The 23,256-nt window shown below is 33.4% G+C and overlaps 1 protein-coding gene across 1 annotated transcript; it reads left to right on the top strand.

Moving 5' to 3' along the window:
* The first annotated feature begins 2,110 nt into the window (after positions 1–2,110).
* Positions 2,111–21,495, top strand: LOC124364986 (transcription initiation factor IIB). The gene is made up of 7 exons (XM_046820850.1): positions 2,111–2,353; positions 6,760–6,870; positions 12,489–12,675; positions 15,950–16,165; positions 17,878–18,010; positions 18,159–18,280; positions 21,200–21,495. The coding sequence occupies exons 1-7, from the start codon at positions 2,340–2,342 to the stop codon at positions 21,359–21,361; spliced, it is 945 nt and encodes a 314-aa protein (XP_046676806.1). The 5' UTR covers positions 2,111–2,339; the 3' UTR covers positions 21,362–21,495.
* The last annotated feature ends 1,761 nt before the right edge of the window (positions 21,496–23,256 follow it).

Raw genomic sequence — 23,256 nt, 5'->3', positions numbered from 1 at the left:
TAGTTAGGGTAATTTCACTGTTGTTTTCCTTCAATTGATGAAACAATTCCCACATCTGGTCCGCGTTAGCCACAGTGGAAGTAAAGACTTACCTAAACTAACCTGAAAATTTTGCTTGTAAATCAAAATAAAAACTGTAATTTTTTTATAGTTGACAGGAAAAAAAGTTAGTTGTCATACAGTATACAGTTCTTCTAAGTTATGGATTAGTTTCTACAAACCATTTGTGTATGTATTTTCTATCAGGCCAAGTGAATTTAGTTATGAATGTTTCTTTATTGTAAATACGCAGTAGTTTGATACACAAAGCCTGTAAACGTTATCAAGCAGTTTCATTAATTATGTCTTGTCTCATTCTAAGCTGTTTAGCATGGGGTTCCACAGGGCTCTATGCTGGGGCCTATTATTTTTCTCGTTTATATAAACTACTTCCTAACCAATATTCGGGGTGGAACTCAGCGGACATACCTTTTTGATGATGACCTTAGCAGTTTCCGGTTTTGGGAGCATAGCTGTGTTGACCTTAGCTTGAGGCGGATGGCCTATCTGATACCATTAGGTACAGAGCCAACGACATCTGTATAAACAGTACCAAAACTGTTGATGTTAGGTTCACTTCTTGCTGCTCTTTCAATTCCTTCCCTGATCCTGTGTCTGGAGATCCACCTTGAACATGGTCTGGGATAAGAGACTCACAGCTCCTTCGTTAAAAAAAGCTATTCTGTGATGTTTTATGCTCAGTTTTGGCTCGTTTCGTTTCTCAACAACCTTTCTTGGCTGTGTATTTTTCCACTTGTACAGCCATCTGGTCTATAGGACTGTGCTATGTAGAATCATTCCTTTACTATACAACTGCTCTTGCTGCAGAAAAGAGCACTGTGCGACGTATTTGTGGTACGTCTCTTAGGTCTCTCTGTAAATCTCTGTTTGCTTTTCTAAGAATTTTAACCCTGCCCGAATTGTTTGTTCTGGATTGTTCATTGTATGTTAGGAAGAATATAAATAGTTTATGCATGTGAACATGTTTATAGTTATGAGACAAGGAAAAAAGTAACCTTTATATTCATCATCACTGTGAATACTCCTGAACTATGAAAAGCTTTGTAATTATTAGTCTTAGTATGTATAGTCTATGTATGTTTTGCCTGATTTTCAAAGGAAGAATAAAGCATTTCCTGGTAAATAATATATTGTGCAAAACAACTGAATTCTTTGGTTTAGATTGTGTAACTTTGCGTGTTTAAACTTCTGTTGCATGAGTTATGAAGAGGGTACTGTTTTGTTAGACAGAGCTTTGTATACAAAATAATATATCTTAGTTGCTAGCTTGGTGTTAGTTGTAGGTTAGACTGTAATATTATTTAAACTTGTTTTAATCCCATGCATATTAATTTGTTGATTTATAATGCGTTATTAATACTTATATCTTTCTTGACAAGACTAATGCAGATCGGCTTTGTCTTTGACCAATAAAATTCTTGATTCTTGTGATGTGTCCTATCTAATAGTTTTAGCTTCCAGCCAGGTGTTATGAGAAACGCCAGGTGGTGGTGCATAACACCCCTGATTTTAACCTGCCTGTACAAAAACCTTCCACAAATTAAAAGAAACGGTCGTACGTTGGGTCTGGACTTTTCAAACTCCTGATAACCAGCATCAAAAAAGGCAATAGAAAAACTCAAGAATAGTCTGAATAGCTGATATTTTGAAGTCCCTGTTAACAGTTTCGTAGATTTTTCTTGACTTTTGGGAAGAAAGGCTGACCTGAATTCTGTAGCTTTGATTATGTATCAGTCACTGGAAAGTCAATACTTGCAGCTTTGTTTTGTTGCCAGTCAAAGGATTTAGTAAATATATTATTTGTTATGACACCACTTCTAAGCTCCTAATGGAATAAAGATGATATATCTTTAATGTATTTACTTTTAACGTAGAATCTTTTTTACTTCATTAAATTAATGTGATTCAGAGTTTCAAGTATCGATGTTTTTAACGAGAAAATCGATTCTTCTAAAACATCGATAGTATATTGTCATCACCACAAGTCTGTGCCGTATTATTTAATTGTGTTCCTCTTTCAATTTTACACCATTATTTATTTCAGCTGTTGCATCTCAATTAATGTGAGTGAGAGACTAGTGAGTGATTGGATTAGTGACATAGTGTATGTGTGTATAGTTATTTTGTCTTGGTGCTTTTATTTGTTGTGTAAGCTTAGAGATTATGTGCTTTTAAGTACTAAATCTCAACAGTGTTAACATAAAATTTGTTTGAAACAACAGGAAAACCAACTGAAATCAATTAACCATTTTCAAACATTACAAAAGAATAACACCATAATGGCTTCTTACAGGTCTGTTACATGTAGGGTTAAGTATTGGTAAATTTAAGTTTCAGAATAATTCACCAATTAAAATAGATCTTATTCTATGTGGCAGATGGTAAACAGCCATACAAAACATTGTATAGTGTATACAATTAGGTTTGTCCATTATTAGATAATATTGTGAAATACTTAAAATTATAACCTAGCCTACATTTTAATTGCCTCTAGAAATTGCATGCTCAGCATAAGGCCACAATCTTAAATGCCAACACCTTTTGTGGTACATTACTTATTATTCTTTCATTAGGCTATAACTCTTAAAGTATTTGAAGGTTCTTTATTGAATGTAGGCCCTATGCCTGCAGTATAATCAGCCACCAAAAAAATCAGATGATGATTATCGAATGATATGGAATCATCGATATTCATGACCATCCAAAGGATTGAAAGAAAAATGTTTGCACCAAACAATGTAATAAATATTTCAAAGAATAATATGGTTTGGCCAGTTTTAATCTTAGATGATAATGTTGAATATTAATATATCCTATAACTTACAAATATATAAAATATAATTACAACAAAACAATTACATAATTACCTTATGTTTTTTCAAGGATAAACGTAACGGGTAGGGTCCAATAAGCGGACCCGGTTTTTTATATCGAAATTGGCAAACGATATTACTTAATCATAACCATCGATAGCCTATAATCAATCGATACTGATGAATTATTTTTAACAACTTAAATAATCTATATGAACAGCTGTAAACACTTTCAAATAATACAATTAAGGTAATATTTTAAATTTCACGTAACATTGTGTATTAAAATGGCCGTCAATCTTAGGAAGCTTCACGAAATTGCTTTAAAAGACGATAAAATATGTTTTTTTATGGCTTCAGGATGTTGGGTTAGTACCTAAGAATCCATTATGTGATATTTGTGGAAAGGTAACAAATGTAACTGTCAGAGGAGCTAACATGGTCGTCTTCAGATGCAAAAAAAGAAGGTAATGGTGGACACAACTTTAGTAAAAACGTTTTCGTTCTGTTTCATTTAGTTAAAGTTATGAGTTTCCCTGATTTTGGTTATGTTCATTTATTATTTGTTATCATTAAATTCACATTTTAATTTAAACATATGATTGTTATTACTTTTATATCGATTGATAGTCTATGATTCGATATGCGAATATTAGGTATCGATGATTATATTCTTCGATATAAAAAACCGGGTCCGCTTATTGGACCGTACCCAACGTAACTTTTTGTGAAACAAAGACACATTCGTCATTGTTCTTGCCACCATTAGTCAGTAATGAAACTCATGATTTTAATTTTAAATTTATTTCCAAACATGTCTTTACATTGAATAAATTTTGAACGATGATGTTGAACTGAATTACATTTTAGGCTTTAAAAATTCTAATGTAGAGAATCTATACATTTATATGTAAAAGAAATGCATTTGTTTCAGGTTACGTAAAATAACTAAGCTTTATTTAAATTCTGTGCAGCGTAGTACTTAGTACCATTTTCTTGCAGCCATTTAAAACATTGCTCAGTGTTTATAAAAGCATTTTGAGCCAATATTAGCTTATTCATCGCCATTGTTCTGGTCACTAGCCTTCTCCTACATGAACTGTACTTAAGTGCATTTTAATGTGTAAATAAAATTAAAAGCTCCTATACCATACATGATCCTGTCCGTGGTCAGGCAGGTCGGGCAGTGTGTGGCAATGACAGAACCAGAATTGAATGCATCAGCAGACATGTCCACGAATTGGTCGGATCGTGTAAGAGGGCCTTTACACAATGTCAACGTTGTTGAATATTAATATAGCCTATAACTTACAACTTAAAATATAATTACAACAAAACAATTACATTTACTTACCTTATGGTTTTTCAAGGATAAACGTAACTTCTTGTGAAACAAAGACACATACGTCATTGTTCTGCCACCATTAGTCAGTAATGAAGCTCATGATTTTAATTTTAAATTTATTTCCAAACATATTTTTACTTTGAATAAATTTTGAACGATGATGTAGAACTGAATTACGTTTTAGGCTTTAAAAATTCTAATGTAGAGAAGCTATACTTTTATATGTAAAAGAAATGTATTTGTTTCAGGTTACGTAAAATAACTAAGCTTTATTTAAATTCTATGCGGCGTAGTACTTACTTTTAACTTTAGCCACTGGTATTTCTGCTGGTACTGATCCCGTAAAAAATACATTCAATTAATTAAAATGTCATAGTTTGTTGATTTCAACTAAATTAGTACATAGTTTTCAGTATATTCATAATACCAATTTTAGAATGTTAAAAAAAAGACTTCTCTTGTGCGTTTTTTGCAAGGTTGTGTATGTTCTGACTTTATTTCCACCTTTAATACTAGTTTTCATCTCCTCACTACTCAGGATACTTCATTTTTTTGAGGAGCTAGCTCTTTTTCTTGCCGCCATTTAAAACATTGCTCAGTGTTTATAAAAGCATTTTGAGCCAATATTAGTTTATTCAATGTTCTTGTCACTAGCCTTCTCCTACATGAACTGTACTTAAGTGCGTTTTAATGTGCAAATAAAATTAAAAGCTCCTATACCATATACGATCCTGTCCGTGGTCAGGCAGGTCGGGCAGTGTGTGTGGCAATGACAGAACCAGAATTGAATGCATCAGCAGACATGTCCACGAATTGGTCGGATCGTGTAAGAGGGCCTTTACACAATGTCAACGTTGTTTTTATCATTTCCTGTGTTATCCGACCTTGCCGTGGCCGGTTTAGGTCGGATAATCGAGACTCTTACTGTAATAGCTACCATAAAAATTTCAGTGTGAGATAATTTCACTGATGGAGCTAAATTTCAGGTGAAATCTTTGACCCTGTATAACTCGCCAACAAAGCATTTCTGGACCCATGTTTAAATCAACTATTTTCATTATTTTTATGAGAGGAATAAGCTTGTGCAGTGTGGCAGATTTCTCCTTTAACACCCTATATAAATTGGTAAATACTTACATACGTATGTATTATAAATAGAAAATGTCGATTATTATGAACATTGGCGATTCAATTGTTGTGGTGGCTGCTTATTATACTGCATCATTTTTGTACTGTAGGGAACTTTTTCTGTTAGGGGAGAATCCTTTCCTCCATTTCACAAAAAGGATTTGGTCATTGCTATTTGTGCAAGATAGAAATATTTCTATAAAGCTTCTCTGACATGTAGGTCTAAGTCAAAGTGGGTTTTGATTATTTTTTAATGATAGTGTTAAAGTTATTTGATCAATAATTGTAATATATTGTTCTTGTTGTTAATTTATTATAATTCTTGTTGTGTGCAATAATTATATACAAATTTGAAATTGGATTATATATTGAATCGTTTGATAATAACAAATGAATGATGTGTTTAGGCTGCTTATTAAAGTCTCCCCCTTTTAACAATATCTTAAATTAGTGTACTTTTATTTCCAGAAAGAGACTTTAGGCAGCCACAAAGTGTTAGTTTTAAGTAGTAATAGTTTTATTAGTTCATTGATCTACAGAAGTTGGCTTCTCTGGTTGGGGGTTGATAACATACTAAAGAGGGGTAGTTTTAAGAGGGGTTCTAGTTTAAGAAGAGGGGATATCAAGGTTGTCAACATTCGTGTGGGAATTTGAGCTGGAAGAATACGTTTAAAAACTGCTTTAGAAGGTAATTTAAGAATTTGGTACTTTTTTCTTTTAATTGTTATTTTGGTCACAGTTATACCTCCATGGTATATTTTATTCATTCTGTCTACTTCCCTGGTGAAAATTATACCTAGTTTTCTTGTTGTTTGAGTTCTGTTTGCTTATGCAACTTTTTTTGGGCATCTCGATGTTGCTTTTCCTGATTGGTTAGATTTAGATCTGTGTTGTCATGTACAGAACTAATCATTGTTGTTCTCCCTTGCTGTGTTAGTGAGTGATATGTGTTTCTGGATATTCAATGTAGAAGTTAGTGTTGTGAATGCACTTTAAAGTATACTACTCATTATTGTGTCAGAATAGACAGAAAAGACGTTTAGTTTTCTTTTATTTTGTAATGTACATTTAAATTCTTTGTGTACCTCTATGTTAGTGGTCACTGGACAGCTATTGATGTTGCCCTGCACTGATGGCCGGAGGCAGTTTACTGTTTGCCTATTCAACTACTAATTACTTTTTAAGATTAAAAAAAGTTCAGGCTTTCCAAAATTTAATTGCTTTTTAACATTTATTTTAAAGAATTTTGCTTTTGAAAAAACATCAAATAGGCTATTGTGTAGTGGCCATGAAGTATACATTTAATAGTAAGTAAACTTTTGATTAACACTAGACAATGTAATGTATTTTTTTTGTTTTTTCAGCTTAATGTTATACATGATAATCAGTTTGTAATGTCTTCTCTTGTTTCAGGATGGATGTCAATAAAGTATGTTGTAACCAACATCCCGATGCACCGCTGATAGAGGACTACAGAGCTGGTGACCAGATTTGTTCTGAGTGTGGACTTGTTGTAGGTGACAGGTGTGTTTCAACTTTGAGTGCATTTAGGTCATTTTTATTATTAACACATTGGAGTCTGGCTCGCTATTTGCTGTTTTTTATAGCCTGGCCTGCATAAATTAATTGGTTTTAAGATTTTTTTTTTAGAAAACTGTTAAATATTATGTATATGGTATTATATTTTCTTGAAAGTTCTATCTTTCCTCTTTTAAATTGATATGTAAAACTGTATTCCTATAAAATCTAATTAATTTTTTAAAAAATTTCAAAACTTACTTTTTTTGAAGAAAAATAAAAACTTCCGCATGTCTTGTGTTACTTGAAAACTAACTTTTGAATAAATAAAACAAGTAATTTCATTTTTTTAAGGCATTTACTATATACATATTTACAAATAATTTTAATTACGAAAAAAAAGATTGTTGCCCTAGACACACTGACGACGCACCAGGCCACGTCAGTGGATAAACAAAAGCCTCAAGCGGGTATGACGTAGTAGCGCCTAGCGGAATTTTTCTGAACTAACCATCAAAGCTGGCTTTCTAATGCAGTAGACGGCACTCGAATATCACTCGAGCAACTCTGTATATCAATCGGCAAAGCTGTGCTCGAGTCATGCTCGAGCGCCGGCCGGGGGTTTAAGCAATGGCGCTTGAGTCTGGCTCGAGCGTAGACTCGAATGTGTTAAAATTTCCAACTTTTTAAGTATGCATGTTTCATAAAAACCTTAATTTAAACAATTTAATTCTAATTTTTAATTTAAGCTCATAATTGTTACTAAAAGATGTTTAATTTAAGTTTTAATTGTTACTAAAGACTTACTTGTCTTATCAGCCTATTCTAAGCACTGTTCTAAAAAACCATTATTTCTAATTATTTCAACCACTCATTAATGAACTCTAGCATCCATCCTGTTTTTTCTATTTGTTTAATAATTTGTGTATAATGAGCCAATTGCTCTTATATTCTAACATGTTTGATAATGTTTCTAGTGGCATAAGATACAGGCCAATAGTCATAATGCCATAATGTAGCCAATAGCCATTTGGAAACGTGGTTAATGTGTTTGAAATCAATTTTAAAGCCACAGTGAAGTGCAGGGCCTGATTAACAGTAGGCTAAGTAGGCTGCAGCCCTAGGGCGCGAGACCGGTGACGATTTTAGGGGGGCGCTTCGGATGAAGTGCTTTTTATATGTAGTAAATAAAATGGTTATGGTCTAAAACTTCACTATAATTTTTGTACATTATTTACACATCCACCTAGACCTTAGATTTTACTCCATTTACTTAAAAAATAACTATTAAGTAGAAAAAGAAATTAATTAATAGCGATTAGTGACAACGCATAGTAATTATCGTAACGGTAGGGAAAACTAAAAGGGAAATTTTGCTTCGCGCGAGGGGCGCCGCCGGCCGCTGCCATTCGCCGTTTGCAACACTGACGCTCTCTGACAGATAGAGACAGAGTGTAGCTGCAGCACAAATAGTCTAGAGCACAGAGAATGTGTGTGAACAAATATTTGACCCGGATGAATGCACCTCAGAGAATTGATGCAAAAACTACTTGAGCAGCATCAAGTAGAAGTGAGTATTGGAGAGATGTATTGTCAAGAGTTGTTGAAGTAGTTAAGTATTTAACTCCTCGAGGGCTTCCGTTTTATGGTGAAAATGAAATTTTGGGGTCAACCAGTAATGGTAATTTCCTTGGCTGTATCGAGCTTTTGTGCAAGTTTTGATCCTTTCATGGCTGACCATGTTGCTCGTTTCAGAAATAAAGGTAAAGGAGTGCCCTCATACTTATCTTCCACGATCGTTAACGAGTTTATTACTCTGTTAGCTGACAATGTTAAATCCAAATATCGCGTCAGATATCAAGAATTCTAAGTATTTTTTCGATTATTGTCGACTCTACTCCAGATGTTTCCAATGTGGATCAATTGACTTTTGTCAATCGTTTTGTAGCACCTGACGGGTCACCTAATGAGCGGTTCATAACGTTCATCCCAAATTGTGGCCATAAAGGGGAAGATATGGAGAAGGCTGTGATAAAATACTCTTGAAAGTTTGAACTTAAATATCAGTGACTGTAGAGGTCAGAGTTACGACAATGCAAGTAGTAACATGTCTGGGTGTGTTACAAGGGGCTTCAAAATCGAATCAAAGAGCAAAAATCCTCTTGCTCACTACGTTCCTTGCGCAGCTCATTTCGTTACAGCTAGTAGGTTCGACCGCTGCAGAAAGTAGTAGTAGTTCTGTTGAATATTTTGCCCTGGCACAGCAAATGTACAACTTTTTCCATTCATCTACACACAGATGGGAAATTCTCTGTGTCGCAATATGACAAAGAATGTTTGACAGTCAAGACCCTTTCGAAAACTCGCTGGAGTGCAAGAGCAGATGCCAGTAAAAGCCATGCACAAGTCATATAAACAAATAATCGCAGCGTTACAAGACATCACTTCAAACGAAGAAAATAAAAAAGACGTACGACTTGAAGCCAAACAACTGATAGAGAAGCTCCAGTCTTTGGAAATGACCATGATGATTTGTTTTTGGAATAAAGTACTCATGAAGTTTCATGACATCAGTGTACGACTTCAATCTGAAGATGGAGACTTAGATCAGACAGCACTTTCGTACGAGCTCCTAGAGTCTTTTCTAAGTTCATTAAGAAATGAGGAACAATTTACTAACTTTGAAAGTGAGGCAAAGCTTATGTGCAATTCTCAAGAGTTACAAACAAGACAATACAAGGAAAAAGAAACCAAAAAATTCCCTTTTGGAGAAAAGCAAAGAGGGGCACACTGAGTTTGATGGGCGGAAATCATTCCTGATAAATTGTTACTACAAAGCAATTGATACACTCCTAGGGCAACTAACAAGGAGAAAAATCAATTTATGTCACACTACGAGACTCCTTCAACTTTTTATGGAATTTGAATAAAATTGAGAGTTCAATCTTGAAGGAAAAGGCAACAAAGTAATGAATGAATATTCAAACAGAACCTAGATGATTTCATTTCCAGATGAGTGTTTGTATCTTCAAAAATTTTTAAAAGATGATAATACATTCTATGAAGAGGAAAATGTACTGTCAGACAGAATGGAGGAAAAGAAGAAAGTCAAAACCGACCGGGACTAAAGCCTACAGGCTATTGAAACATGTAAAAAACCCTAAAACTTGAATCTCTTTTTCCGAACGTGGGAAGTGGCATTGCGGATCTTCTTGAGCATGGCGGTGTCTAATTGCAGCGGAGAAGAAAGATCCTTTTCTGCTCTTACTCGAGTCAAGTGAATTATTTGAGGTCGACTCTACGGCAAGAAAAAACTCCAGGCACTCGCTCTCTTATTTATAGAAAGTGACTATGTACAGCTCGTTCCGTTTGATGACTTGATCGATGCGTTTGCCTCATTCAAAAGCACGGAAGAAAGACTTTGTTTAATCAGGCAATATATCGTCATGAGAAAATAAAAAGTTCTTTTGTTAACAGTAGGCTAATAATTTTATAGTTCTAGCTCATTGTTTGTTATTGTGATTAAATGTTCAAGTCACCAAGTTGTATACCAAAGTCTAATGTCATTTCTATGTAACATAATGTACTTGAATAAACCAGAGAAAGTTGATGACCAATTTGACCATGTTCATTGATTTATTATAAATCCTTTTCAGTGATTTACAGTTAAAACGCTAATTAAACAGGCTATACGTAGCTACTAAGCTTTCTTATTAAAATGGACAACAATAAAATCTCCATTATTATGGCAGCATTTATACTGAAGTAAGAGATAAAATTCACATAATTTTAACAGCCTTAAAATTACAGTTATGCATTTTAATTTATTTTGAAAAAAATAAGCCTACAGATTTTTTGAAAGTAACATTACAAAGTGCTGAACTTTGAATTTTGTGACTATTTAATGATAGTAATCTACAAAAAATGTATAAGAATTAAAAACTCATGTAAGGTTTGGCTGTAGCTAGGACACATTTTTGTATGTCCTACAAAACCAGTGGTAAATAAGAACCCTTGATTCTCTTTAAAGAATGTTACCTACAAGTCTACAACAATAGACCATATTCCATTTTAAAGATACAAATAAAATGCTCAGCAGTAAGCATCCTTTCCCTTTGCAAGTTTGCACTTTCTATAATTTTTGCTGTTTTTTGTTCGTTTGTTTGTGTGTTTTTAGGAAATGACAGCAAACAGCATAGTTCTTTTAACCGTTGAATATTTGAACATATTACATAGCATTTTATACATACATGTATCATTAGACCTTTGAACAATAATTAAAGTTTATAGTTAGTTGCTGAATGTTGTTCTTTTCCTAAAGTTTAATACTCTAAATGGTCTCTCTCTGTAATGGTCTTTAAATTTAAGTAAGTTGAAATTTTATTACAAAAAATATAATATGGCCGCTATACAGCAGAACACTTTTTATTATTGAAAATTGACAGAGGGAAGCCGGCCGGGAAACCGTTGGGGGGGGGGGGGGGCGCGAAGTACAAGATAGCTACGGGCGCCAAAAACCTTAATCGGGGCCCTGGTGAAGTGTATGATAAAAATCATTTATCAGTATTATCAACTAAGAAAAGCTTTATACAAAGATTTACCCCTTCAAAGATTTTGACGTAATATTACACATTGTTAAAATGTTCCTGTTTTGTTCTGTTATCTGTTACAATATTGTGCAAGAAACATTTCTATGACAACTGCGCATCACACACGTACTTCTGGCAGTTTTCTACTGGACGTCATATTTCTTTGGTCTTCTGTCATCAGTGTTTGCACATTGGTGATTTTTGCTGTAGTTGCTTAGTGCAGACAGCTACCACGTTTTTTGTTGCATGTCACCTGTCCTGGAATATTTTGTGGTTTTATTTCTAGTGTTTATTGTACCATGGAAATATCTGACACACAAATAGATGATTTGCTTTGTTTGCGTGATGACACAGACACGGATTGTAAAACTTACTTAGTGAACAATTTATAAAAAATATTAAAACTGTGAAAAATAACACTCATAAAAAAGTATATATTTAAACTACAAACTTGTAAAACAGCAAAATAAATATCACCTAAACAACGTAATTTTAGTTACAAAATAAAACTGTTAAGGAGTCAATAATAACATTGCTATGGGAATTTCCTTTTCACTTTAAACTCACCAACTGTTTTTGGATCTTTTCAGACAAACATGACTCCAGACTCCAGGAGTCAAGTCTGTGACAGTGTCAGATTTCATATGCTGCACTAAGAGGAAGTTGGAGCTAAACTCAACATTCACATGACTAATCATGCCTTTTAGCATTATTAAAAACGAGTTTAAAGACAGAAAAAGCTAGTTGAGTAGACAAAGCAAAACTAGACATCTGCACTGGTTAGGCTATAAATTATTATTCGGCTCAGATAGGCAGATTATTGTTTAAGCAAATTAATTTCTACCAGACTATAATGTTTTAATTGATCCGCAAATTGGTTAGCTGAGGTTTACTTTAGTTTTCAATACTGGTTTGTATTATTTTACCTGACACTCCCAATAATATTTTTTACATAAATTTGGTTTTTATATATTATTAATCCAAAAAGGTTAGTATTTTGATAACTTTTAATGTTTACGATGGTGTTGCTATCAGGGTGATTGATGTCGGATCAGAATGGCGAACATTCAGCAATGAGAAGAACGGAGTAGATCCGTCTCGAGTGGGTGGGCCTGAGAACCCTCTCCTCAATGGCTCAGATCTGTCTACCATGATTGGTCCTGGCCGTGGCGATGCCTCTTTCGATGAGTTTGGTGTTTCAAAATACCAAAATCGAAGAACAGTAAGTAGTATTTGTTTAAAAACAATTATGTTTAATGATAAAGAGAAACTTGTAAAAGATTTTTCATTTTTGCAGGATCAATATCAATTTCTTCTCCAAACGAAAATTTAAAAGGAACTTTAGAGTTAATATTTTGACTCCACAGATTTGAACATTATATTCAATGAGGACAGTTGTGACCAGGCATATATCCATTATTCAACATGTTTGTTTTGGCATACTGGACTGTATTTGAATGAGTATTGTTGATAGTACTTTTAGCCAGGCTCATATTTAAGCACATACTATTCAGTGCTCATGCACAGGGTGGTGGTAAAATATAAAATTTAATTTAATATTCATAGTAAATTACAAAGCATTAAAATTGTTATAGTACGTTATGTCATGTTACTCAAGAGTCATGCCATTATAAGGTTGTCTGTATGAGGGAGGGACAACATAACGTTAGGTTTTTGTATATCAACAGATATTTATCTAGAGGAAATCTACTGCTGTGCTATTTTTGGATCAAAAAGAATGGAAGAAACATGTACTAATTTATAAAGCTACTTAGCTTGTTTATTTCTGTGTTTAAACATATAAATAAAATAATTTATAAACAATACCTTCTACTCTTTATGTTGATACCAATGAAAAGAAGGGATAGGTTTTGTCACTTTTCAACCAAACTGCAACTTTGAAAATCATAATTTGGAAACTTGTGATCTGATTAAGACCAATTTATTACAGAAGATAGTTACAAGTGGAATGTTTTTGGGTTTGAAATTTTAAAATATTTAATTATATGGTTAAAATTTGTCATCAAATTACCATGTAACCTTTATTCTTCTCTGGGCAGTTCAAACAATCCGGCATTGGTCTCACTATGGAGATCTTAAAATCATCTTGGTCTTGCATTTAGGTAAACCGTATTCAAAGCCTTAATTTTTTTAAGCCGGTTTCATTGAACAGATTTTGTCAATTTAACGTAGCCAGGTACATTAAAACGTGCAAACCGTTATACTGCTGAGGGCTGTGTTGCAATGACCCAATGTAGCCTGCTAGTATTAAGGATTACAAGAAGAAACTGTAATAACTGTGTGAATATATTTGACCATTTCTCATAAGGGATTTGGATCAGCAATGTTAGGTTTAAGAATTAATTGCCTTCTAAGAAGACCTTTTAAAATATTTACATTTGATCTGTTTGTGGATTAGTGCTTTGCATTGGGTCAGGTCAGACATAACAAACAATGTGACAAAGTAATTGATGATTTTGGCAAGCTAGCAGAAAACCACTACTTAAGTAAGCTAAACATATTTTTTTTTTATTCAAAGAGAGGCTTTTTAAATCTTTTAAACTATTGTTATTGTAGTACATACTCTCATGGAAAGAAATAAGCCTAATTAAATCAATCCAAAGATATATTTTATGTTTAATTACAGAAAGTTTAAAACTAACAGTGGATTATTGAAGATATGTCATTATAATTTATTGAAAACCACAAAGTAAAATGTATGTTAAATCATGGCTTGTTTCGTTATGCCTGAGGTGTACATTAGTGCATTTTTTACTGTACTGAGGATATGAATCTGCCAAGCTTATTAAAAAATTGCTGTATTTTTTTAAAAATGTTATGTTAATTTTTTAATTTAAAAGTTCTTTTTAGATAAATAAAGATACTGTATTAAGCCAATAAAATAATATTTATTCAAAAATATGTAAAAAAAATAGAAATTTGAGGGTTTGTTTTATTTTATTTTTAAATAGTAATAATAGTGAAACAAAAAAATTTCAAGTTAAATAAAAACAAACTTAAAGCAAGTTTTAAATTAACAATGAAGTTAAAATTTATACCGAACAAGAGTTACAGCTTTTTCTCATAGTGTACTTTAAAACACACATTGCAGTCCGAAGTAGTTTCTTGAGTAATAAGTTGAAATATAAGGGTATTTTAATTAAAATTCTATTTCAAAATAAATTTACAATATAACAAAAACAGTATAGGTCTTCACCATCATCATAGAAGTATTATTTATTTTTTGATATAAAGTGCGATTATTGTAGGAATTATCAAGTCCCTGAAACCTTTTTTACAGTTCCCTAGCATTGAACTCCAGGCTAAAACTAAGTTAAATAAAACAACTTTCAAACTGGCTAAACTGGGGTAGAAACCTTTTTGTAGAGCATAAATGGTTTCTTAGAATTAGTCTGAGTCCCAGACATTGTAGACCTATCAGGCCCCGGGCACGATACAAGAGCGTGAGCGACGAGCGTCAGAGCGGCACCGCTTTGCAATCGGGCCCCATATGTTGCCGTGCAAATGTGAAGAGGGGTGTCACGATAGACTTGAGCGGTGAGCGACAGTGAGCGGCGCCGCTTAGCGTCGAAGGCACCGCCAAACCCTGCCCGATTACTTTTTGTACGACGCTCGACGCTCAGATGAGTCATGCTTCTTCCCACGGTTTTCAGTCTAGTTCAAGATGGCAGAGGAGCAAGAACCACGTGAGCCTCCGGCAAAACTTAAGAAAAAGGACATTGTTGCTTTGAAGAAGCTTAGTGATACTCAAATTGAAAGTTTGATATGTGAAGTTCAGTGTTGTTACCTTACCATAAAGTTACAAGCCTTTCTTCTGGCTTCACCTGCTGAAGTAAAGCGATTCTTTTCTTCTCCAGTCTGCCCTTCAGTCTATTTAGAATAAAATCAAACGTCGGTACGCTCATCCGAGTGTACTAGAAAAAACGTTCTGGATCTTCTTTCAACTGTTTGATGAGATGGTGGTACTCTCCATAAACCCTTCTTCTCCTGTTAATTGGATGAACTCCCCATCGTTTTATCCCACGCTTGCAACCCCGAACTACACGCCTTTTCAATATTGAATTTTCCGATAACAACAGAAGATGTACTAGGTCCTCACTCGAAGGCATATTGCAACACGCTTGCGCTGCTTGTATCGTGACCACCCTCGCCGCTCGAGTGACGCTCAATGCTCACCGCTCGTATCGTGCCCGGGGCCTCAGATCTAAAGACTCAAATATATAGTTTCATGCACAGGATTTGAATTCTTTTAAATATTAACCAATTAACATACAAATAATTCGATTTTTCTACATTTTAAGAAATGGCAGAATTATTCCCTTCTCTTTATACAAATCAATCTTTCAAATATAATGTTTTAATTTTACAATTTTTCAAATAGTGTAAAAATGTGAGTAATTTGTATTTTTTTTAAATTACCTCATACATTGAATAAATACTTCACTTGTCTTAAAGGTTATTGTTGTTACTTTCAGATGAGTAGTTCAGACAGAGCACTGATCAATTCATTCCGTGAGATCAACAGCATGGCTGACCGCATCAACCTGCCTAAGACAATTGTGGATCGAGCCAACAACCTCTTCAAACAAGTCCATGATGGCAAGAATTTGAAGGGAAGGGCTAACGACGCGATTGCCTCAGCCTGTCTCTACATTGCCTGCAGACAAGAGGGTGTGCCCCGTACATTCAAGGTAAGTTACAGCCATACATTCAACAGTTATAATCTTGATATATATATATATATATACAACTGTGAATATACAGTCATGTCACTAACACTGTCTGTACTATAGTAATTTACGTGCCATTCCTGTTAATATCTTTCACTATTTAATAACATACACTATAATTGATGTGTATTTTATTCACCCGGCAAGTGAGAGATCCGGGTTCGACTCCCGGCGGAGCAAGTACTTTTTGTGATTCAATGTTTATTGAAAATAACATACACTAAGTCGTATGTGAGGAATACTATAATTGACAGAGTATCAGTGTCATCTAAGAAAGATTGACTGGCTAAATATAAGTTTGATGAGTTTATAATATGATGATAAAGCATTTGTGTGTGTAGAATTCTAGAATAAGTATCTCTAATTCTGACAAAACTGTATATAGTTATTTGAGTTATTGGAAGGCCCTTTGCAAACCTAATTTTGAATTTCCTTTTCATTTTGAGTATCAATATAAAAATAGTTATTGATTTTAAAAGTATCAGTTATCAAGTTACATTTAGGGAGCAAGAATAAAAAACCTTGTGGGTCTTGTGGTGTCTCTGTTATTGCAGGTATCTGTGTTTTGTTTACGAATAACAGATTTTGAAAAGTAATTTTGAAATTGTGTTGGAAAACATTTTAACCCTTCCCACGCTCTAGACAGATATATTTGAATGATAGACTTCGACCTAAACGCCAAACACGATTATATCCTAAACTATACATTTTGTCTCAGAGAGTTTTTTAGTTCACTAAAAGCCTTTGATATGACAGGTCCACTCTCTGTGCCTATCGTGGTTTACTAGAAAGTATAATTTAGACAACCCACATTCCACGGCAGGGGGAGGCCTTTTGTCTAGTTCCATCCACCTGCATGTCTGCCTTGCCCATCCTACAGAGCCATAACTAAATATATCTGTTGTTTGCTGTTGTCATGTATTACTGCTTTGTCGGTTGTCACTTGTGTGTGTGTCTACGAGGTATCTAGTGAAATGGAATGTCTGATAAGTTATGATGATAGGCCGTATTTATGAAACCTTAGATAAGAAAATGCTCTAAAAATTAGTAGTTTTAAATAATTTTTCAGTTTTATTGGATTGTACTATGAATTTGATTTTAGACCATATAACAGTATGGTAAATAGTTATTTTTAGCAATTAATATGTTAATTTAAACTGGATGTCCTGTTTTATATTTGTTTGCGCTTACCTCTTATTTGTAGTATAGTTATAATAAAAATTAGCTTTGAACTTAAAAGAAAGATATATTTTATAGTTGTCTTGGCGTTTAAAGGAAAATCATGGAATTCATTAGTGGCATGCAAAGGTTTAAATACTCCCAAAACTCTTCTTCTGACTTTGGATATCAGTCACAACCCTAGACACATTTAGGATATTGAGCTTGTCAATTTGTGATTAACAGTTTTGTGAATAAAAACAGACTACAATTTATTTTTCTATTACTATACAATGAAGACTCTTTAACTACCCAATGGGTCTACTCTGTATTGCATATTTTAATCATAAAATCTTAATACCTGAGTTACTAAAATTGAAAACCTGGTGTGACAGCCACATGAGACACAATTACCTCCAATTTGACCTTTTATGTCCAGTTATTGAATCAAATTTTAAGTCTTGGTTTGTTTTCTATATTATAAAAATTGTTTACTAAAAAAGACTTATGTGTAGGAAATCTGTGCTGTAAGTAAAATCAGCAAGAAGGAAATTGGACGATGTTTCAAACTGATTCTGAAGGCGTTGGAGACGAGCGTGGACCTTATTACCACTGGAGACTTCATGTCACGTTTCTGCTCCAATTTAGGTAATGTTTATATTAGAGTAACAGTTTTCATGGATAATCAATAATCATTAATTTATTTTTCAAGGCTGTTTATTTTTAATCTGAGGTGAAATATCTTTATTTGCTGAATAAACGTCTATGTGTGAATGATCTAATGTTTTGTACTTAGGTTTGCCGAATATGGTACAGAGGGCAGCTACACACATAGCTCGCAAAGCCGTTGAACTGGACATTGTGCCAGGGCGATCTCCCATTTCAGTAGCAGCTGCTGCCATCTATATGGCTTCTCAGGTAACTACTCTGCGCTCAGTCTACATCATTGTTACAATTATTTGCACATATTGAAGTAGGTTATTTTTTTAACTGTTTGAGTCTAAATTCTATTGATAAGATATGAGATATTATCCAAAAAACATCAGTGTTCTACACATAGGACTTTTTTTAGCTATTTATTATTAAATCAGTTTTTGCCTCTATAATCTACATATATAGTTTAAAAAGTTAAAGCAAGACTTTATAATATTCGAGTTGTATAAAAAATATACTTGTATTCATTGATCATGTCATGTCTTGTGTTTACAATTTTTAAGTTGCACCTTTGTTATGTTCCTTTCTTTTGAATTTATTGTGATAATTTTATTATATTATGTTAGATATTTGGCATTGTTTTTATTTAAAATAGTGAACATACAAGAAGTAGAAATACTTGGAAGTTAAATACATAATAAAATATTCACTAAGCCTAATAATTTCAATAATTTTATTGATATTCATAAATAAAACGATAATTCCTGTGCCACATCAATGGTACTGAAATGTGTGCCATGCATGATGTGATATGGTGTGTAATTAGCTGATTTGGTTGAACAACTGATTCAATTTGTTTTTATAACTGAAAATTTCTGTTTAACACATTGACTGCAGTTGGCCACACGTTACTACTGTACCGGCTGTCGTATAGTCGGTACATAACTGTGTCGCAGTGAAGTGTTAACCTGTTACAACAGATTGAAAATGGTTATGGACCGAAAAAGTTAGACAATGTAAAGGGAACCAGCAAGACTTACATAAATCTTTGACTCTACTTTCATGCAAGGATTTTGTGGTAGACATGTTTAATTAAAGTAGTTCTGTGCGGCTATTTGTAGATTGTACTACATGCTGAATCTTTTTTGTGGTATTCAATTTGAATCTAGTATTGTTTTAAAGCTGAAACTTGTTTATGCTGTACGTTTTGTATGAAAGGTGTAGATAGTAGCGATGAAAAGTTGTAGGTTGTTTACCAAATTATTAACAAATTGATTTGTATAATAATACTAATGCCTTTCTGTACTAACTTTTCTTTCTAGGCAGCAAACAACTGAACTATTACTAATATCTTTTTACTTTGTAATTTGTTTAGTTACCCCACACAAGGTCCCTTATAAGATATAAAAAATGTTAAAGTTCATATCTCAAAATTTTTATTGTGAATAAGGGTGGTTGGAAAATTTTGTCCTGGTTGTTCCTACTGACCAGATTTTTTTTATTGGTAACAAAACGAAATCATTTTGTACAGTGTATACTTAGTTACAACTAACACAAGAATTGGTATCGAATTCAGAAGTAAGACTACAATTTTTTGGTATCAAAATCAGAAAAAAACCATACTTCACCATATAGTAAGTATGTGAAGTACACAGATTTATTTCATGTAATTTTACCAATACTCCATGTTAGTTAATTTTTTTTGGTTTCTCATTAATATTCTTAACATAATTAACTGTCATTATCAGAATGGATAAAAGCTCTGGATCATAATATAAATTATTTGTAAGCAAAACTAACCAGCTATTTTTAGACTGGAGCGGTCGGCCTTCTCTCGTCACCAATGATCTGCTAAGTGCAGTTGACGAAAAAATCTAAGAGAACAGATGTTTCACTATGAGAATACAACGCTATCTGATGATTTCCAACAAATTTCAGGCACTCTATTGTACAAAATTGTTATAAATCGCTTAGGTTATTGAAGCTGTGTTCCCGATGGGTTCCAAAAATGCTTAATGACATGCACAAAACCAAGAGACTCGGAAGTGCTTTGACTTTTCTCACACGGTACAGTGATGATGGTGAGGATTTTTTAAATAAAAAATTGTGACAGGTGATGAAACTTGGGTCCGTCATGTCATACTGGAATCAAAACGGCAGTCAATGGAATGGGGACACACACAATCCCCAAAGAAAAAAAAAAATTCAAGATGATAATATCTGCACAAAAAATTCATGTGCACTGTATTTTGGGATCTGAAAGGTGTTTTGCTGATTGATTTTCTCCCAAAAGGTGAATCCATTAATGCGGCAAGGTATTGCGAAACCGTAAGAAAACTAAGGCGGGCAATTCAAAACAAACGGAGAGGAATGCTCAGTAACGGAATTGTGTTGATCCATGATAATGCTTGGCCCCAACGCTTTGAATCCGACGTTGAAGTGAAAACTGCTATGGAGTCATGGCTACTCTCATTGGCGGGAACCTTCTACGAAGAGGGTGTAGACAAATTGATCACCAGCTACGACAAGTGTTTGAACATTGGTGGAAAACTATTTAAAAAAAATAGTTTTAAGGTTTTAGCTTTCATGTAGGAATAAAATTGTGTTGAAAAAAATGTTTTAATAAAAAAAAAAAAATACTGTACTTGCTTTCTGAACACCCTCGTACAATAAATCTTAAACCAATAACTGCATTATTAGTTAATGTTAAAAAATATATATGTATGTAAAATAAACTTCGTTAATTAATGCTATAAAAGGTGCATTTATTAAAAAAATGTATAACAATCAAATTTATTACTATACAGGTATTCATAGAACTGAAATAATTGTACATATGTTTTATGACTTATATTCAATAAGTCAGAATAGCCAAATATTTCACAATAATGTAGTAGTTTAGTTTGAAGTAATATTCTTCAATAATTTATTCCAAATACCTAGTAGAGAAATGGAAACTACATGTAAAGTCGGCTAACAAGAGGGAAATATTCTCTAATGTATAAATTTTTGCACTACATTAATGGTTAAATTAAAAAAATAATGTGATTTTCTGATTTGCTGACCCAGTCAGTAAGTACTAAATTGTTGTGACAGGAAGTGATGGTTTCACATCTTAAGACCTAAAGCACATCAGTGCGGTATATGTATTTTCCCAAATAATATTAATATGTCTTGTTTTAGGCTTCAGAAGACAAGAAGTGTCAGAAAGAGATTGGAGATATCGCTGGAGTTGCTGATGTAACCATAAGGCAGTCATACAAGCTGATGTACCCTCATGCAGTTCGGCTGTTCCCTGAAGATTTTAAGTTTGCTACACCCATCGAACTGTTACCACAGATGTAGTCCATTCCCCCATTTAATCCTTCTTTTATAAAGGATTTTCTAATAAGAAGTACAATTTTTAATTTCATTGTGGTATTCTCTCCCTATCATACTGTACTATTTTATTTGTATTATAATAAATTAATTGTTTTGTAGTATGTTTTTTATTTATTACACCTGAGAAAACATTAGATCAATATATCGATTAAAAAAATAAATACACATAAATACATTGTCCCAGACCACCTGTCCACAATTTATATAAGGAGAATGGTATCAGCTAGAACCACTAAATTCGTTTCAATTATCATGTATACTTCACATGCCAATTGAATTAAACTTGATAACTTAGTTTCGTTTTTGGTGTTAATTATTGTTATTCACTACTTTACTGTTAACTTCACAGAAAAACCGTTAATGAGATATAAACTGTGAGTTCATTTGGATTTCTTAGTTGGATTTTGCATTGCTTTCAGTTGGACTTTTAATGAGAGGTTAGATCATAGTCATTTCCCCGGTCAAATTTTCGTGAAGTAACTAGTGCTCTTTGCTGTAGTTTCTCCTGTGATTTGTATTACTGTAAATTATTAGCGTACTTCTGATTTTATTTTCTTCTACATACGGGGCCTAACCTGACATGTTGGAGGATCTGGCCCTGAGCTCCGCTGAGACGGAGAATATGGTGGTGCAGAGATCTGTCCACACTATGTATTGTACCCGAATATAATTACATGGATAGTTCTAATTGAGAAAACAATGAAAATAAACGGAAAAGACATATAGATGCTAGCAGTCCTTTTGAGAATCAGGATAATGACAAAACCTTACCAAACTTTAAAAAAAACATTTATCAAGAGATATTACAAATGAAAACCTGTATTTACAAAACGTGTCTTATCCCAAAAAATCAGATATTGAGTTATATACATTACTGAATTCGTCTGCTACAGCCGGATCTTAATATGTTGGCTGTTTGTTCCAAAAAAATTCTTATCTAATAATATTTCATGTTGAAATATTAAAAGTTTTCCATAACGTGTCTTATCCTCTTACAGTTTGTTCCAAAACACGTCTTATCCATTATGTTCCAAACAAAGTCTTATCCTAAGTAGCCATATTGGAAATTAATATTTAATTTTCCAAAATGAGTCTTATCCATTCAGATCAGAATGGGTGCAAAATGGCTTTTAAATCATGCCCTACAACACGTAACTGAAATGGAATTTTATTTTCCAGTGGTAGGACATTAATTTCTACCACCGGACAGAGTATTTGCCCGCATTGAAAAATTAATAAGAAAAACTAGTGAAATTATTCTTCCTGAATACTATATCAGAATATTCGAGGAAAATGGAACAGTCATTCAGTTGAGGAGTGGAGGATGTCTCAACTTTGACTAAAAAAAATCTGTTACTGAGATTCAGAAAAAGCCAGCTAATTGGCATTTTCAATTCAATCTAAGTAAAAGGATTAAGCTTAAACTCAACAGAGTTAAAAACATTGTTTACGTTCGTGGAGAGGTGAATTACAGAACAAACCTAAATGTCTTCGGTTCTGTTTTGAAATCTGGCAAGTCCTACGAAGACCTAGATCCTGCGATCATTCAGCCTGGGAGAGCTATTAACCAAGCTAAATTGACAGACGTAAAAAAGTTATTGACTTGCACATTTTGGAAAATGGATGGGAGCGACTAGAGAATTTATCTTTTTATACCAAACTAGCTGAAGTAGGAAGAGATGCTGAAGAAGATGATGGAAATATCTGTGCAGACACTCAACTGGAAGACCCATTGCAACTCACATGTATTTAAAAATATGTGTTCTTAGTTTTATAATCATTTTTACAAAACTAAGTAATTAAGTTAATTTAAATTACATGAAATGTAGGTTTGATGTATTTTGTTCTGTTTAATATGT

Source organism: Homalodisca vitripennis, chromosome 6 (assembly GCF_021130785.1).
Source record: "Homalodisca vitripennis isolate AUS2020 chromosome 6, UT_GWSS_2.1, whole genome shotgun sequence".
Lineage (NCBI taxonomy): Eukaryota > Metazoa > Arthropoda > Insecta > Hemiptera > Cicadellidae > Homalodisca > Homalodisca vitripennis.
Note: the sequence above shows the minus strand (reverse complement) of the source record. Positions and strands in the feature narration are given on the sequence as shown.